The sequence below is a fragment of the Dendronephthya gigantea genome, unplaced genomic scaffold, assembly GCF_004324835.1.
Source record: "Dendronephthya gigantea isolate DGI-Jeju-01 unplaced genomic scaffold, DenGig_1.0 000021F, whole genome shotgun sequence".
NCBI lineage: Eukaryota > Metazoa > Cnidaria > Anthozoa > Malacalcyonacea > Nephtheidae > Dendronephthya > Dendronephthya gigantea.
In genome coordinates this window covers 1,532,851-1,551,953 of record NW_021163031.1, presented here as the reverse complement: position 1 = coordinate 1,551,953, position 19,103 = coordinate 1,532,851, and the positions used below count along the sequence as shown (strand labels likewise).

Sequence of the window (19,103 nt, the reverse complement as noted above, 5' to 3'; positions counted from 1 at the left end):
ACCCCTAAAACAGACCAGGAACCCCGTCGAAATTTTTCCATAAGCCCTTCAGCTGGTGGTAATAGAGACGTTTCATTTACCACGCCCATGGGCATGAGATCGGGTAATACACAAAGATCTGTGACTACGATGACGACTTCAAGCTTCAACACAACAAATTCGCCTAATGGCAGTGCGCATTTCCTTGTACCGTCAATACTTAACCTAATTATGTCGGCTATTTTGTCGTTGGTTAGCTATGTTTTAAGGTTAGCCTAACCAGCTGATCTGGGTATAAAAATCAACCAATCAGAAGCCAGATCTTCGACAAAACTGAATTATCATTTCCTTCATTGCATATGACTTCGACACTCGAAAATCATCAAGTTATTTTTTTATATTTATGTGAAAACACGTTTATTTTTTTCCCAACTGCATATTAGAATTTAAATTTTTCACCCTTTATACTATTAGCTCGATAAATAAGGACAAATAACACCAGGCACATGATAACTCAGTTTTGTGGAGACGCTTTATGACGTCACGATCTCAGATAAGCTGGAAGGAGAAAATCATACTGATTTATATCATTTGCCTGCTCATAGGTATGGCATCAATTATGATTTTTGGCACTTCACTCGATGCAGGAATATTCTAGAGGTTGAAAGGGTCTTAATTTCGAGTGGAATTATACACACTTCAAATTCAAGCCAGGAACAGTTGACAAGAGCATTGCACCGGCATCGCAAAAGCGTAGGTTCGATTCCTGCCGGAGGACCTATAGTTGACTCATTTTTCCATCAACTGTTCCTTGCTTGAATTTGAAGTGTGTATAATTCTGCTCATAGGTATATCAATAAATTACCATGATGGCGCATATTAGATATACCGTTGGGGGCGCAATTTCCAGTTTCGCTCCATATTCAATAAATGATCCCTAAGAACTATAAAAAATCTAAACGGTTGTTTGGTGTCGAATGTTCTTTGCGCCAGCAAATTAGTCTGGTCCTTATTGCGGTTACTGACAATGAGCTATATAGTGGTCTCCCCCAGTGAGCTGGTTTCTCCCTCGTGAAAGCAAAGACTTTGGGTACGAGGTAAGTTATACCTATGGTTATAATCTGGCAAAAGCGAAAGAGAAGAACCTATAGTTCACTGCATGGCTTTTCTTAATTCAGAACAAGCCCCAGAAAGATGATTAACCGATTATCACAAGATTATCACAAAAAATTGAAATCACCATTTCTGCAGGGGGATAGTCTGTACAGTTATATTTTCTTGGAGAAAGACTTTATGTGAAACTTCTAAGGGGTCTGTTTTGGGCCTCGTCGACGGTTTTTTCTAAGGTCATGTTAGAATATTTCAGAAAAACCCTCCCAAATATCCTTCCAAAAAAGTTCTAAACCTCACTGGTAGCAGGCTAATTGGCTAAACAGCTCAGAGCAAAACGAAATACAAAATTGATAAAAGACCATAAAAAATTGATAAACGCACAAACCATAAAACAGGCCATCTAACCATAAAAATACTTTCTTCTTTTAATGAACAGTACACATACTAATCTATATATAGGTTTAAATAGAAACTACCTGCGGTATATGTTCAGTTTATAGTCTTACATTTTAACCGTGAAAGCCTAAAAGAACTTCTAGTATAATCTACTTTCAAAACTGCGTTGAATTTTTTGAACTCTTCGCTAACTTTAAAACGTATCAAAAGTTAAAACTCATAAAAGGAATAAAGTTCGTGTTGCCTTTCAACTGAAAATCTCTTGGCATCTTTCTTGACATAAATGACGTCTTATTTTCAGCGCATATAATACAGTACAGCAGGTAAAATAAGGGACAACATTTGAACGAGAATGATCAACGGGAGGACACTTGAAGCAGACGATCCTGGAGTTGCTGTATAATTAGATGTTGGTTCTGCACTAGCGCTGACGGAAACTGATGCATCAACGGTTGAACTACTTAGAATGAATGACCCAAACACAACAAGAAGAGGCAAAAGAGCAGATACGAATTTCGATTTGTAAACCATGTTTCCGCAACAATTGACAAGAACTTCGGCACGTTCAGCAGCTTTCTAACTTCCTTAATGTAGCTAATAAGGAAAAAATAGATAGTTCATTAAATGCACAAAAAGTTACCGTAAAAACTCTATCAAAACGAGAAACTAACCTTTAAAATATTTCAACTTTTAATCAACCTTTCGTCCACTAAACGAAGCCAAGGCGAAAAGGAGGAACCCTCGTGGAAAAATCATTTCTCGCAGGCGTTCATGGGAAAAATTAATTCTTGTCACTGATTGGATAAAATTGTAAAAAATTTAATCATCGAGGAGGAGGTCACCAGTCACCCACCCATCACCATGGTGAAATCAAAATCACAGATGAACCATTATCTCATATGTGGTGAAATCACAGTACAAAACTCGAGTGAGTTATTGATTGGCATAAACATACCATGAAAATCATATTGTTATAAAAATCCGAAATTAAGGGCCGTACAAGGATGTGTCGCCATGCAAGGGATTGGCAAGGGTGACACCATGAATTTTTTGTCATTATAAAGTTAAAATAGGTATCAAAAACCGAGGTTGTCTAACGGCTAAATGCGCAGCTTAATACAATAAATATTAGAGTAAAAAACAAGCATTTTTTTTATGTATTTCACCATTTCTATTAATTGTGATTTCACAAAAGTTAGCATAGGTTACGCAACAATGTCGCCGGAAGTTCTATGCCTAAAATGCACAAGGCAAGTCGGAAATATAGATTGTTATGTTGGCGGGTTTGCCTGTTTGCAAACATTATACGACACTAAAAATTACACCTTAAAACCTCGTCTAATGATAGAGCGATCAGAAAAATTTCAAATATGATCTGGAGAATATTCCTTCTTTATTTATATGTCATGGCTCTTAATATTTGTACAGGTGCGTATCTTATTTAATTTCAAGAGTATAAAGAATACCGTAGTCGATTGTGTTGAATGTATTAATGGTGCATTAAATATATTACCTATGTTGGTATCTATATAATGCATAGAATAATAATGATGCACGATCCAAGAGGATACCCAAGGTTCTCAAGATACTGAAAAATTCATTCCAACTTCGACAACAAAACGCTCAAAATTGTTACCGTATGTATACGTCGAATGAATATAATCTTAAGATAAATTTTATAGGACTAAGCCCCGCAATCTAGTTTTAACTAGTTCTTTAATGCTAATTCTTACACCTTATCTAAGAAAGAACATTTTATATTATAACAGTGGAATTCCGGTATAGAAAGTGGCGATTCATTATGGAATGTATTGGCTCCAATTTGTATTGTGTATATATTTCATAAATTATTATGTAATGTTTACCTCTGCCGTTTTCAGGGTATTTCAATTTTCTTAAGGGTTTTAAATAATTATAAGAATGACGTTTTCAGGGTATTTCAATTTTTCAAATAATTATAAGAATATAAAAGTAATTTTTAAGAATCGAAAGATCATTCAAAGAAATTACATTTAGCTTAAAAGCAGTCATCATGATGCTTCTTTCATCTATCTTAAACTACACCAATAGGGATGCTAGTCTGGGCCTCCGAACAGCTTATCATTTATTCTCATCTAATAAAATGAATTCAGCTTACCTACTTCCAGTTGGAATGCAGCTAGGGGCCACTTGTTTAAACAATGGCTGGTTAACTTAGCCCAGGGTTAATGCAAATCTTTACATCAATTTTTTTCTTTGCTTGTTTGTAAAAGTTGAATATTCTTCCATGGCTATTTTCTGGTTTAATAGAAGTCATATTTTGTAAAGTTTAATCGAGGGGCGGTGCAGAAGCACATAAACTAAAACATATATTTCATTTTAGGAGATGATTTTGATGACGGACATTGTAAAACATATATAGAGATTAAAAATTTAACAGACTATAGAAACCCTGATTGGATAAATGACCTTTCAAAAAGACCACTCGGCTTTCAGTCTGCTAGCATTCCATTTCTGACAATCAATCCCAATGCAAGAAATCCTTGCTTTAAGATATCCCTGGAAAATAGCACTCAAAAAACTGTCGAATTATTGGTGAGTACTGTGTGTTTTATATGTGTGTAACATAAATGTCCCCCCTAAAAATTACATACCTAATAGATTAACGCCTGTATTCTAAAAGCTCACTCACACTCAAACTCATTGAGTGGGAGATCTTAATCTTCTCATAAAGTTTCAATGGCGGTATTTCCAGCCGAACAGGGGCTTGATTTTCAGTGATTTACCTTATATCTTTCCATCTATTCAGAAAAAACTTTCTCATTGATCAGCATTAACGAAAATTATATGTCACCCTCGATGAGTATGAGTGTGAGTGAGCTTTTTGAATACAGGCGTTAGCCTCCCTTACTGTCTTTTGGATTGTCTATGCTTTAAACTCTATTGATATTTAAACAAAATGAAGGTATCTCTTTTTCACAAATCATGCAAATGAAATTGAAAATTAATGAAGATTCTTCTCATAGGCTAAAAGTACAGTTGGCAATACAGTGTTCTGGTATTTAGATTACTATATTTTTGTTGATCAATTTTTTTTCAGATAAATAAATTTGCATCTGAATGCCATGCAAATGTATTATTTTTCTTAGTGTTAAAAGTCAGCCACCATATGCCCAGCCAACATGTCAATCGGTGAGCTGTTTTGTATGATCATGTATCACATAGCATGGTATAGAAAAAAAATCATTATCCAGACTAATATAATCTAATTATGTGCAGACATATTTAACTTGCATGGAACTTTACCTCACATTTGCTTTTTTCACACAGGGTATAAAGACGTGTCAAGATAGCCCTATAGGTCATGATTCTCTCAAATATGTTTTCTATTGTCCAAGCTGTGATGCTGAACTTACTATTTGGTTTCGTCTGACCATCAGTCCTTCATTTACTGATGGTAAGTCACATATGAATACACTGTCTTTGGAATTTGTACCATGACCATGCCCATCTGTAATTAATAGGCGGAGAGGAAGTTTGTTTTAAAAGTTTTGAAACAGAGATTATTTTGAGTATCTAAGATTACTCTTAAATAATCCAGTACATGTTGCATTGGTGAATTCACTCAAATTTGATTGTGTATTATTTTGACCGATAACAAAGAATATTTATCAAATTCTTGTAGATGTTAATTATTGGAGCTGTCACATCCTACCAGTTACTATGTCCCTAAAATACTTTTCAACTAATCTGAAAGTTTTTTAGGCTTTTTCTTTAGTTCATATTATTATTAGTTATTGGCAGTTTGCCTTGTTTAGTACTTGCCAATGTAGCAACTAGCAAGTGAAGTGGGACTCCCAACACTTGTAACGGATCAATATCAAGTTAATCAACCTAGACGTTATCTATATTTCCCTCACATAAATATACCATATTACATAAACGTCATCAATGAATTCTATTAACTCGTTTCCTAACTTTTGATTGCTTTGTAAAGTTGAAAATTTACAAAGATTGACTGGGGGGGGCAAAGTTTCTTCACTGAAGGGGTCAAGGGGGGGAGTAAAATAAGGGGCTGAAGGGGAGAGTAAAATAAGGGGCTGAAGGGGAGAGTAAAATAAGGGGCTGAAGGGGGGCATTCCAGTTATATAGTTAAAAAAGGCCCCGAAGATTGATCACAGTCTTTATAAAGGTTTAATATATGTTGATCCTTTCTGTGCTCAGGTCTGGATTTTGAACATTGGTGTCAAAGGGAAGCGGAGTATCCAGATAGTCTGATTACGTTGCCAAGTGAACCAACTACAAAACAACAAACTACTTCGAAAGCAAGTCAGATGTTTTGGGAATTTCGCTGGTATTTGTCTGTATGCTTTGCCTTTAACTTAATTCTTGCGTTAAACTGAATCATGCCATCATGGGAGTTGTGGCGACGCTAAAAATTATATCAGTTTTCACATATAATGTCCCAGTACGCACCAAAATATTCAGTATTCACGTGCTTGACTTTCGTTGAAAGTATTATAATTTATATCAATTTTCATATCCATTTTCATACCAATAAGACAATAGACAATACATATTCATTTTTTAACACGCACCAGTATTAACAAAGGTTGGGGGTAATGACTAATGTAATGATAAGTAATATTTATGGTTCTCAATATTATGAACCAAAACTGTTCAATTTAAATTAGGAATTATTATAAGCAAGGTTTATTCAACTTGATGTTGATATGTTATCAAGCAGTTTCATAATAGATCGTTTGATTATCTCGTAAACCAGTTAAAATCTTCATAAGATATAACGACATAAGTTAAAATATTTGAGTTAGACTTAACGTCCATCATAAGGATATCTAGACTATAGTATGCTTTTCAGCTTTTGAACTATAGACATCCGGGTGGTGATGGACGCTCAGTCTAAACACTAAATGACTAAAAGCTAGATTTTGTTTGATCATGAAATAAAATTTCTTTAATCAGTTCCAGTCCCTTTTCTCACTCTCTTTTTATGTCACCAAAGTAAGGGAAAGTTAAAGGTGTGTCTGAGCCGTTTAGAATAGATTTTATAGCGATATCATTACGATTCGGACAATCGCTATAGTCTAGGTCACAATGCATAACTTTATCCATGACGACATCATTTCCGATATCGTTTCTTCGGTGTCAGAAATATCGATAACGTTGCCCCGGGAAACGTTTATCTAATTTAAGATATTCCCTACGTGTGATTTAATAGCATTGAGTCAGCAGCGTTGCATGTTGCCAAAGGCCAAATAGCAACAAGCGTCCGGTTTTGAATACTAATGAAGCTGTTCCTGGTCCTTTTCGCTGATTGGCTGTTCAAAAGCAGGTGCTGCACGTCCGTCGTTTGTCAATTGGATATTAGGATCATTAAAATTCTCAGGAACAACGCGTTTTACGACTGATTATTCGTATTCTTAAAATGTTCCGTATTTAATGTTGAGTCATTTTGAGCGATTAAGAAAAAGTGTAATTTTAACGTTTGGGGTTTCATATACTGCCCGGATAACGTGAGCTCTTCGTTAAATTGTTAAAAGACTCCTGAAAAAGTACAACAATACTTTATACAAGTAAGGAAAGAACCGCCTTAAAAGACTGTGTTCTTGAGTATCGCCTCTAAATACAGGTACGTATACGTTTGTTTAATATACATCAAAGGTATAAAAGTTAATATCAACTTATTTCTGCCAACATCAGTCGTCAGTATTAAACTGTACGTTCGCTGTCAAGAGAACTGTCGCATTTGAGACGTCGGTAAATTCGTATTTGTCCGTGCATGAATGTGTTGTTCACATGCATGGGATTCGCATACCGTGCTGTTTACGCAAGACGAAATCGAAATATACATGCAGTAACGCAAATTAAAATATGTACGACTTGCAATTTTGGTCTCGTGTGCAACTTTCGTGACTCTTTATTGCATCGGCGAACAATAATATGTTTACTCATTTTGGATCAAATTATATAGACTGGTAATATAGGATCAAAATATGATAACTCTTTCAAATTATTGTTCATGAATATTGCGGGTAGAGCTGCTAAAGCCTATATTTACGGCATGGCCCATGGGAATAATCTTAAGCGTTCCTTAATTCTTATCGTATATTTTGATATGGATAGACTGTAACATATGTTCAAATTGATTTAACTATTTGACATTGAAAAGGATGAAAAACACATATATTTTATTTCAATGTTTTTGAATTGCGGTTTTTATTTTTTCATCTTGAAACCATCTTATGTATATATTAATGGTTGCGGTTTCTTTTTCTGCATGTGTAAATTATTATCGAGGCACGTTATTTACCATTGCAATTTTTGCTGCCATTTTTATCCTATTTTCTTTTTTAAATAAGTGGGATTAAGTCAAGAATTCCCCAAAAACTAAGGCTAAGGAATCTTAGCGAAACATAATCCTAATTCATAACTAATTTACTCGTTATATCTATATATCAAAACGTAAACAGCGTAAATGTATATATAGCCGTTCAGAATGAGCATAAGTCATAACCTATCACTTTGAGAAATAACTGGGCTAGAAATACTGGAAGAAATACAAGAACACATAATCATTGAAATGATTTAACTCAACTGTTTATGATAAAGAGTAATTCAATCATTCAATAAATTTTGCATGTTGTAGCTATAAGTCTGAGCGCTAGCGAACATCACATGTAGTGTGATCCATCTCTCTGAAGAAAGTTTAAACAAATGGAGGTATATAATTATGAGGGAGCGAGCCTGTCCAAACAGGACTAGTGGTTTCTTAATTTAGTTTTCCTCGGTAGGCATGAGGCATGATTTTCTTGAATAATCCATGATATTTTTTATTTATGATTTTTGAAAAAAGATCTTATCGTAATGGAGGGCACCCCTTTGCATATAGTTCACTTTATTATTGTCATGCCTGCATGGTTATACTGTATTTTTTATGCATATTTCGTGCAAGAATTTTGAGCACACGGTCCAAGACTACAAAAAGATGAACATGCATGGCACTAAAGTTGTCCGCGCAATTCTATAAGACTATATCAGTTTGGAGACTCACGAGTATATATATATATATGGCGCACACAGCTACAAATAATGTATTAGAATAGTATTCTATTACGAATTTACGCATTTTGTTTGCATGATTTTCTTATATTAATACGTTCCTGGATTTAATATAGTCGAGTGCATGTCAAAAACGTTTGATTCGGCTAATTTTGAATATTTATCTCACAAGCACTTTCATTAACTGTCTAAATTATGTTTACTTGTACTACACAAAATATCCAGTTGCATATCTTAAACTAATCAGTTATGACTCCTTATGCATGCACCGCGCATTTAGTAATCCATGATGTGTGTTTTAAATTTTTTTTATCTCGTGCATGCATGGATATCAAATAAGTCTAAAAATATTTATGTCATGCAGCTTATTCTCTGAATGATTAGTCAACTGGATGCTGTTTAATCGTATCAATGTCTTAAAAATAAAAAGCTTTTTCTTATTCGGGCTCAGCGACGATATTTCCAGCTTATATTTGGTCATTAATCTTTTTATTTGTACTTTGCGTTGCAAAATCAGCTGCAATCGAGGCCATGTAATATCAACCCCTTCTCCTATAGAGCTAGGCATAAGGGATGATCGTCTACATACATCAATACAACTTTCGTCCTAGTTTGCTATTTTGTCCGAGGACTTCTGAGAGAGCTTCACAAAACCAGGAATGCCTGAGCGATCAATTTTTGCAGGGTAAGAAACCCGGCATACAACCAAGAACGCCGGTTTTGGCGCGCACTATATACCTTGACAATATTATATATTGTAACTCATCAATTTTCATTAACATCTTTGTCTTTGAGCTGGGTTTAATGAATTTTTTAATCATTTTTTTGATAACGTTAAAAGCAATCAGTTTTCACCACTTGTGCTATACGAGCACGCGCGATCCTGTAGTTGAGAGTTGGCCAGTTGGAAACCGATTATCACGGATGCATGCCAGCAGTTTTGCCAGTACTTAGACCTCTTGCTAAATTCGTATTTCGATCTTAGGCAAATTTTGATCGCACCAAAACGGAATGATTATATATTTTTCATTTGCACTGTGCCAACACTCGTATAACGGAGATCTTTTGCAAGGTTTAAAATGTTCAATTTCGCCGTTTTTTCTGGGTTGTAGTTGTAAAACATTTTCCTTGTGAAAGTATATAGGCAAGGAAGGATTACTTTGTTTCTCAATACCAAATTTTAGTTTTTTACTCAGTTCGCCTGGCACGTACGAGGTTAATTGACCAAGCCAGGCTAAGGCGGTGCTCGCATACTCAGTATGAAAACAGACTGGGAGGTTTACACAAGAAATCACACTTTTACCCTGAATGATGTAGATAAAAAGTGCAGAGAGGAAAGCCTGGAAAGGGCAATTTTAGTTGAACAAACTGACAACACTGCTGGGAAGTTAAATGTCAGGGAGAATTAAGCCTTCCTTTCTTTCTTCCTTTCTACGAAATAAGATAACACACTCGTGGGGTTCTGCACGTTTACAAGAAGTCCCAAGTCTCAAAATACTACCTTTGTAGCAATATATGTCAGGCAGAGAATTTTGGTGAGGATAACCATACTAGGTGTCCACCACTTCAAAAATAAATACATTAATATTCTTGCACGAGCTGCGATGTTACATGAATTGAAAATATATAAACATTCTCTGAACATCGAGGGGAAAATGAGCCACTTCCAAAGAGTATGCTTTTCAAACTCGATCGAAAAGCAAATTGATCGGAAATTACGACATGACAACCGTGTGGTATTCTCTGTAAGTATGACGTCATAAAATTTTGCACGCCCTTCGGAACAGTTTAGACAAAGAAATGCTTTATATTTAAATGATCAGGCGAATGACTTTTAATGGCCGACGTGTAAAGGAAGGTTTTGAAGGAAGAGGAAATTACAATAGACATTATGCAGAGTAGGCGTAGGGATATTTTCGTGTCGTCACGATATTTCCATTATCGTAAAGTTAAATCGTTGGATGTTAACATCGTACGTCGGTCAAAAGATAAATATCGACATTATTAGTTTAAAGGCAGGTTGTTTGGTTTGAGGTAAGCCTTCATTTAGTACTTGTAGAGTAATTTGGAGTATGAAATTGCAGAATTGTTTATGGACTCTTACGTTCGTAAATCGAACTAAATAATGGCATTAATGCTTCCGCTTTTAGCTAACACGGTACTGATAAACTGACCCCCTACCCTTTTAATAAGCTAAATTTGATAGAATTCGATTCATTCTTCGCGGCCGTGGGCCCCAATAATCATTATTTACGTGCTATTTCATGGCTAACCTCCGCGTATACGAGTTAAAATTATTATATAATGCTAAACGAACAACCATAATTCATAGTATTTCCCATGACGATCATATACTATAATATTATACTTGTATACTTATATTAAAAACTGTATTGTAACTAGCTCAGAAAAAAAAAGAGATAAAGAAAGCATAAATCACCGTTTAAGTTTCGTTATCTCTTACGAACAGTAAAGCCATGTCAAAACGCATAAGATGTATTTACAATAGTCAATACATACGTATTGACGGAACTGAACAACTCAACAACACGGTGTGAGAGTCTGGAGTGATTAGGCGCCACTTTGGTAATAATATATATACATGGTTGCTAGACAGTTAAAGTACAATTTAGAAACAGGCAAAGTCGGAGGTCAATACATCTTGTAAATGTACCGGCCACTGTATCAAGAAACTATCAAAATCACATTTGAAATTTTTGAAGGGACTGAAACGTATGGCAGGCATGGCTTTGAAATTTATGTCGCGTCGTTTTTTATAGAGGCGTACTTCAGCAAAAAGCTCTGCCTTTAGTGTTCGGGCCGGGGACTCTGGCTGGGGTTTCACTCGGACTCTCGGCACAAATATTTAACATATGTTGAATATTTTTATCACAAATGAAGCTTTTCTTTGAGCATAGGCTGGAACTTAAGTGAAGGAAACAGCTTAAAATAACTCACGCACGCGTAGCGTATCAAAGGAAAACAAAATAATGCAAAATGTGGGACGAATAGGATCTTACATTGCATGCTCTGCATCGATGGAAGTATCGGCGATTTTATCAACGAAAATGTTTTCCGCTTTGAATGACATCAGTTCGATTAGTACTAAAGACGGATGATCTGTCCGGACTCTGGACGAAAAAACGTAAAATGCCTGATGAAGTCAAATGAACTTCGAAGCATGATGGATACATTGACTGACTATCTCACGATGTATACTTCGCCCAAGTTTGTCCAGACGGTTGTTCGTCTGTAATAAATCGGGCCAATACGACATCCATGTCTTTATAGTGTCGTCTTGCGCGAAGGCCAAACAGACAACTATATATAGCAGCAGTACCCTGAAATTGTGCACTGTCGAACTCAATGAAAACAGTTCAAAACACTACCTGTTGTGAAGTCGCATTGTTTGGCAGCAAAATGTAACCATATCATTTATGGTGATGTGTCCAATGTCACAAACTCACAGTAATATGTCAAACGTGCATAGGTTGTTTACAGTCCACATCCTTTCCAGTTTCCATGTGTTCGAATTACAAGCCTGCTTGAATTCAGTCCCAGACTCCCAGATTTCAAATCAAACAGAAACAGGAGGGGTTTCAGTTTGTGCGGCGAAATGTCGCGCAAATGATTTTGCGATCCTTTGCTTTTGATGCGTGCAATTATAGTGCAATATTAGTTCCGCATGACTAAAAATTTGAATAGAAAGCGCTACAAAAATTGCCCGATACCTCGAGTATTGCACTGATGTAGTTGCCAGGACTCCATCACTCACTGTATAGCCTAAATCCGTAAACCGCATAGAAAGGATCCTGCCGCGTACCGTTAGCATATACTTATTAGATTACCCGTCGAATGGCCCATGCATACAGGTTTTTATGCGTGTATAGTATAAAAATGGGACTGCAGTATTTTTTCCTAATGCGACTTTTTGACATGCGCAATAAAGCCTAAAGGCTTACTCAATCCTTAAAGTGAGCTACAACCAGAAAACGATACCGTTCGAATAATTTTAAAACCAACTTCTTGTCATTCGTGGAATAACTTTTCTATTTGTCCGAGCATGACAGCAGGACAGAGCGATAATTTCATCCTCATACCTTTTTTTCATCAAAAGCTACCTGTTTTTTTAGGCTGTAAGCCGGTGTTGACAAAGACATGTGTCAATATTTAACACACCTAGCATGAGAATAATCATGCGAGATTTTAATACGTGCATCTTCCTGTAATCCGACATGCATGAATATCATCCAAAAATATCATATGATACGTATACTATAAACAATGTCTCGCAGTTAACGAGCGAATTGTGAATAAGCAAATTTAATTACGCATGAATTTTAATATTCTATTTGCTACGCGAAAGTAAACAGACGTTGTTGTGAACGGTTATTTATCTTCCTGAGTAATGGCTGGTTCTTTTAAATTATTTTATCAGGATCAATCCCGAAGGAAGTTCCTGTATAAGATGAGTATGGAAAGATGGAGCAGTATGCAGGAGCTACAACATCAGGAGGATGGCTTTCAAAGTAAGTAGCTTGTCATATGATCGAATATGGAGTGTTTTAGACTATAATAGGAAGGTATTGTGACTAGAATCGTCTGGTTGAGTCACTCAAGCGCGGGTTTAGATCAACATGAATTTGTTTGATTCATTAATTCACCGGAATATTTTGTGTATACAAGTAGTTGCTATTATTATCGTCGTCAGTAAGCGAATCAAGAGACCCCGCTGATTACCTTTGAACCAAGAGCGATGTTGCATTTCCTCCAACTCAAAAGCACATACCTTCTTGATATTTCATTTGACGTTGCCACTGTAAATATTATCGAACAACTACAAAGATACTTTGGCTCGTTTTGTTAATAAATAAAGACGATTTTGAACGTGAGAACCAAGAACAAGCGCTGTAATACTATGTCTTTGTTTCACGATCGCCAAAGCATTTCGACGCATCCTCGAAGTCGTAGCTTGAAAGAATTAAACACGTTAAGATCCGATGATGACACGTTATCGACGCCAACAGCACCGTATAGACGAAGACCCGAAGTGGACGACTTGAAAATGTCTTTAAACCGAGCGATGATCGAGAGGGAATCATTGAGCAATGATTTTCTTCGAAGGCCCGGTAGAAGATCTCGATATGATACACGTAGAAATACGACTGGGTTAACAGAGTTTGAAATTCGACAAAACCAAACAAGTAAACTTTTGATTTTTATCTTTTGGGTATTGTATATTACTGAATTCTTGGCAGAAACAATAGCTTATTAGACGGATAACTTCAGTATTTTGCCGGATATAGATTTATTGCCTTTGAATTTAGATACAATCGTTTACGAAGTAGGTTTGAGCACGTTTTACGTACAATTGTTGTTTGAATTTCGATTTTCTACGAGTTTGCGTTTGATATTTGGTCTTGTTTTTATGACTGTATAACTGTGTCGTTGGTAGGCTTGGGAGCTTAAAATTTATCGTGTTTTTAACACAGAAAGATAAGTGCCTCTTTGGCTTCACCCGAATTCGTGTTCAATTGAGCAATCATTATATTTGTGGCTAAATGAAATGGCCATTCGACACAACCAAGTGTCCGCGTGCAAACACATATTTTAAACTATAATAGCCAAAATGTTTGTGCTCTCAGCACGCATATAAACTGTCGGCATCACCTTAAATACAGGTTATAATATCATGGCAGAGTTTATAGGACTCAAAGAGAATTCCTACAGCTGGATTGCGACATTTACTATTGAATTGCGACAGTGGTCACAATAGAATACTCTGGTAGCAATGCAAAATGTTTAAGATTTTTGCCAAATACGACCATCGGTTGCTGATATATTTAAACCAGAAGATAAAAGCAATAAAATGATTTATAATTTTAAAGTAAAGTACGCTTATCCATCTTAATCTATTTCATCAATATACTGCTTCACTAGCACGAAATGTCTATGTGATAGGGTGGTGAAGCCAAACCATTATTTTTGCGATATTTGGAAAACTATATAGTGATCAGGCCCTGTATTGCTGGATCAGACCTCAATCGTTTAACAATGATTGAAAGTGACGTTATAGAATTTATATTTTATCATAATTTCTTGAGAATTTCATATATGAAATTGTAGAGCCGAGTTTTTTTTCTCTTGTCATATTGATTTAAACGTGTATTCTTGTTTTATAAGCTTAAATTTTGTGTATATGACGCTACAATAGGAACTTAGAAAGATTAGAGCAATCGAGCGAACGAATTATATATGAAGGATTACAAGTCTATTGGATTTACCATTTTAGGTTTTAAAAATTATACAATGGATTTTTACATGATCACTCGATGATAAAAAATAGTCAGATTCTAATTCAAAGGGTTTATGATTTTTCGTAGAGAAATCAATTAAACGCAGCTATTTTGAGTTTAGGATATGACATGCTTACTGGGATTATAAAAAATTGTGAAACCAGACACCTTTTAGATCAATGTCGATAATGCAGCTGTTTTATTGAATGCTGGACTGTTGGGACATATTTACACAATTCAATCATAAATGCATGCACGTAATACTAGCAAGCTATATTATCACGTTTTCATCTTTGACTGTCTCCAGACTCCAGCTGTGGTGTTCTTGCGTTCTAAAAATCTTAAAATGCATAAAAAAGCATTGAGTATTTTTATGAAAATTGTTCATTTCATTCAAAGTATATTTGAGCTCAATTTTGTTGATAGATTTCGCAAAAATTAATAGAGTTTTCAGCCCGCTATTAAAAACGAAATAGATACAAAGAGACCTATACATGACTGATGGCTCGTGGTCCATGGTAAATCATCATCACAAATATGCAGTTCATACCTGGGGACTGGGGTAGATATTTTAAATCCATTACAACCTACTCGAAATGACTCTTTTATCGTGCATATATGCAGGCTAACTGGTACATACTCCTAGTACATATGCATGTATATCATGACCATGAATTTAAGAGACAGGTGTAAACTTGCATCACTGCTAGCAACTGTTGAAATGACTCTATATTGACATATCACTGATGAAATGCAGTCTGGGTGTTTGTTAATATATATATGTTATGACTGGGTAATACTAATTGTGCAGACGAGTGCCTGGAGCTACATGCGAATGAACGTTGATAAAGGAATGATTATTTCTAACCCCACAGAATAGTATGGTAGACATCATTCCAAAGTGGAGTGATCTGTTTCGCATAGTCTACATAAGAAAGGACGGAAACAGCATTTCATCAAACTAAGTAGCACTAGGATGCGGCATGTTCAATTAAAGATATTAGTCGTTTCCAATTCAATGTACACTATATTGTTGGTCTACTCACAGCAAGAGATCAGTTCATAAAGCTAGTCAATAGCTATACATCACAATTGTTCTTCAACTGCAACAACACAAGCAACATGTCCCCACAAAGACGTTATCGTCCTCACATGCATGAGTTACTTGGTCACTGCAGGGTATATACTTTTGCTATATTTTTATCAAAGACCACTTCGGAATATTGGCCTCACCTTTTATAACAGAGCTAAATTTTATGATGGATAAATTGAAACTTAAACATTTAGTCTTAGACATGCGGGCCTTAAAAGATGTTTTTGAAATGATTCCACATTTTATTGACGCGGTGTGTAGGAAAACACGAAAATATGGATCTTAACTTTAAACATATGAGTCTCAACTTTAAACACGAAAATCGTCCCAGTAAAACTATATGTCCATTCCTGTTTAGCAATGCACATGCCTTGAATCACAATAGAATGCAATAAATGGTTTAAATATCAGGAAGAAACACAAATTAATTCATTCAGCGATTTCAATAAAGATTAAATGGAGTATCACTGTCGTACTTCATTTGTAACATGCAGTTTTCTATTTCCGCAGATTCTCCGGCTGTCCATACAGTGAAGGATCAAGAATGGGTAAGCACAAAAAGATCAATACGTGTGGTTATATTGAAATTGAAAGTATTTTACTGTGCAATATATTGAATAGGCTAGATCATTTCAAGTCAATGATGCGATGATGTTAAGGTCAAAACTCGGTGGGAGGCCGGGTCTAATCGCAATCATGAATATGATGAATTGATAAGATAAGGAAACAGGAAAAGCCAGCCTAATGCAAAGTGTATAACCGGTTGAAAAGTTGATGATTTTTCTCAACTGTTCCTGCCTCTAAATTAAGACCATTAATCGTCTAAAAATTGTTTCTCATCGAGTGTAGTTCCACAAAAATTTTTTTACCGTGACAAAAAATGGCGTTAACTTTTGTTAAATTGAAAACTGATTATTTTTTTATTACAGCTCATCCAAGACTTAAAGAAGGAAAACTTCGACTTGAAGTTGAGGTTATTTATGGAGCAGAAAGAACGTGAGGTAGGGCCTGGGTCAAAGAGCTTTGTACCAACGATTACTTGGGTGGATTTCAATTTTTGACAATAAAGAATATTTGGGGAATGTTATATAATCAGCCGGACGCTAGGTTTAAGTAGAGTTGGCTGCAGATTGGAAACACATTTGTTATGAAGTAAAATAAATAAATGGTTGCGAGGTCATGAAAGAAAGGTAAACCTAACCACAACCTCTTTCTTCTTTCACCAACAGAAACTGCTCAATGGCAACAGTCGTCAGACAGATGATTTGGAATCAGACCTGACAGAGGCTTTAGACGAGTTAGAACATGCGATGGACAAGGAAAACCAACTCTCGCACGAACTTAATGCAGCGAGACGTAGAGAAAAAAGCTTAGCCACTAAACTAAAGCGACTTGAACGCGTTTGTCAACATCAAGAAGAGGACATAATACGGATGAGCGTTGAGCTTGAGAATCTTAAAATGGAGATGGCTGCAAAGGATAGTGGGATTGCTAGCCCCAATGCTCCGCGCACACGGACTCTTCAAAACCGCTCTGGAAGAATGAGCCCCACTTCAGATTTCTACTCAGACCGATTATCAGCTGGATATCCAGATCGCTACTGGGATCGTTATTCCGACCGGAATTCAGATCGAGGATCGGACAGCGGGTCATACGTTACGACACCTCACGAGCGCAAGACGTTCTTCGGCGACCGCTTTCCAGATGATATGTCGACAAGCGACGAGTCGGAAACGAAGCATCGCACTATCTCCACTACAGCGTCCGATGTCGAGCGAAATAAAAGAAGGGAAAAATTATTGTCACGAAGAGTTCGACATTACCAGGATATCCCAGATAACGAGGAAGAACAGGACGTTGTGGACGGAAATGGGCGTTCTGCGGATCGTATTGGCGATGCTAATCAATCCCCTAGACTGGAAAGACTGAAAGATGATGATTCTAATCACCAGGAACGCGCGATTGATGTGGCTCCTGATATAATAAAGACCACTCCAGAAACCAATTCCGGTCAGAAAAGGGGGACATTCCCCAGACCGCGTTGGTTCCAGAAAAAATCAAAAGGAAACAAACAGACAAGCAAGAGCATGGATGAACTTAACTCTATTGGACGTATTGATGTGAAAAATATACATAAAAAGAACAAAAAATACAATTTCTGGGGCTGCGTGCGGGCCAGAGAATCGATCAATGAAAACATACGTTCTGAGTATGCGCCAGTAAAGAGACCGCAGGTCAAGAACACTGAAAGCACGCCTAAGACCACTGATCAGAATAATGGCGTCACAAACGGAGATGCAGCTCCAGTCGACTATATTTAAATCATGTTTACAACCACAGGTAGAAGTAAGAAGAGTCTTTAATGAGATAAGTACGGCCACGTGTTGGAAAGATAAAATGCTGCAATCCTGTTTATTGAAGAAAGATGTTTAGTAAATTTTATTGTAATAAGCTGTCAGACAGCAACAACATTTTCTATCAGTGAACGTCTTTATTTAATTATGATTGCCCCTGATCGCCTCGACCAGCGACCTCATCATTAATTTAATTGGTATAATTGTTAATTGTTTCGAATACAATTTTCCACTGCATGAAAGTCAAAGCCAGAAGACCTTTAAGGTAGAAAAGTACAGTAGATTTTGCGAGATACAAGCATTGCGTTTCATAGTATTGCATACCAGGCCAATGTCAATGAAGCTTTGACTTTGGGTTGTTTTCCAGTTTTTCCAATTTACACGTAAAATAATTTAAATGATACTTATAAAATCAACGATCAAATAGATGCATAGGACCGGATTCTGTTGATTCTGATGATTTTGTGTGTGTGTTTTTTTGGCATAAAATTAACAATACAACAAGCTTTTAAGCTTTTACGTGCGTGTACGTACGTGCAAAAAAAACACGGCGCAAAAAAAAACACGGCAGTGGAAAGCAGCCCCTTGAGTCAATACGTGTGCTGATAAGACGCAAAACGAGCAATGAGTAAGTCGTAGTTAGTCCGTTGAGAACTTTGATTGTACATATAATTATTCACATCATAGTGCCCAACATTCTGTAAAAATTCTATTAACAAACCATATATTATCAAATATTTACAATCAGACTTTAGGAATCTGACAAATTTGGAAAAATTATTTATAGATGTGCCCGCGGACACATTAACGGGG

General features: G+C 36.2%; 2 protein-coding genes and 1 long non-coding RNA gene across 6 annotated transcripts; 2 read left to right on the top strand and 1 right to left on the bottom strand.

Moving 5' to 3' along the window:
* Nucleotides 1–1,612: 1,612 nt before the first annotated feature.
* On the bottom strand, nucleotides 1,613–3,829 carry LOC114522029. Its single transcript, XR_003686856.1, has 3 exons — nucleotides 3,626–3,829; nucleotides 2,160–2,282; nucleotides 1,613–2,082 (listed from the first exon to the last, which is right to left on the bottom strand). It is a non-coding gene; the product is annotated as an uncharacterized LOC114522029 (long non-coding RNA).
* On the top strand, nucleotides 2,751–6,403 carry LOC114522028. Its single transcript, XM_028542633.1, has 6 exons — nucleotides 2,751–2,916; nucleotides 3,851–4,062; nucleotides 4,494–4,525; nucleotides 4,617–4,659; nucleotides 4,798–4,924; nucleotides 5,692–6,403. The coding sequence occupies exons 1-6, from the start codon at nucleotides 2,859–2,861 to the stop codon at nucleotides 5,868–5,870; spliced, it is 651 nt and encodes a 216-aa protein (XP_028398434.1). The 5' UTR covers nucleotides 2,751–2,858; the 3' UTR covers nucleotides 5,871–6,403.
* Nucleotides 6,404–6,440: 37 nt separating this feature from the next.
* LOC114522027 lies at nucleotides 6,441–18,994 on the top strand. 4 transcript variants are annotated; one of them, XM_028542632.1, is made up of 5 exons: nucleotides 6,441–7,117; nucleotides 12,986–13,076; nucleotides 16,447–16,484; nucleotides 16,866–16,937; nucleotides 17,166–18,994. In XM_028542632.1, the coding sequence occupies exons 2-5, from the start codon at nucleotides 13,016–13,018 to the stop codon at nucleotides 18,255–18,257; spliced, it is 1,263 nt and encodes a 420-aa protein (XP_028398433.1). In that variant the 5' UTR covers nucleotides 6,441–7,117; nucleotides 12,986–13,015; the 3' UTR covers nucleotides 18,258–18,994. The 4 variants fall into 4 exon arrangements, with proteins under 4 accessions (XP_028398433.1, XP_028398431.1, XP_028398430.1 ...); XM_028542630.1 differs by lacking the exon at nucleotides 6,441–7,117 and adding an exon at nucleotides 9,840–10,581; XM_028542629.1 differs by lacking the exon at nucleotides 6,441–7,117 and having other exon boundaries at nucleotides 12,093–13,076.
* The last annotated feature ends 109 nt before the right edge of the window (nucleotides 18,995–19,103 follow it).

What these genes read in the sequence shown, in the direction of transcription:
- LOC114522027 (XM_028542628.1), top strand. Translation starts at nt 13,466, where the DNA reads ATGTCTTTGTTTCACGATCGCCAAAGCATTTCGACGCATCCTCGAAGT. An exon ending in AATTCGACAAAACCAAACAA is followed by an intron (nt 13,752 to 16,446) that starts GTAAACTTTTGA and finishes CTATTTCCGCAG; the next exon opens with ATTCTCCGGCTGTCCATACA. An exon ending in CAGTGAAGGATCAAGAATGG is followed by an intron (nt 16,485 to 16,865) that starts GTAAGCACAAAA and finishes TTTTTATTACAG; the next exon opens with CTCATCCAAGACTTAAAGAA.
- LOC114522028 (XM_028542633.1), top strand. Translation starts at nt 2,859, where the DNA reads ATGATCTGGAGAATATTCCTTCTTTATTTATATGTCATGGCTCTTAAT. An exon ending in AAAAAACTGTCGAATTATTG is followed by an intron (nt 4,063 to 4,493) that starts GTGAGTACTGTG and finishes TTCTTCTCATAG; the next exon opens with GCTAAAAGTACAGTTGGCAA. An exon ending in GTTGGCAATACAGTGTTCTG is followed by an intron (nt 4,526 to 4,616) that starts GTATTTAGATTA and finishes TATTTTTCTTAG; the next exon opens with TGTTAAAAGTCAGCCACCAT.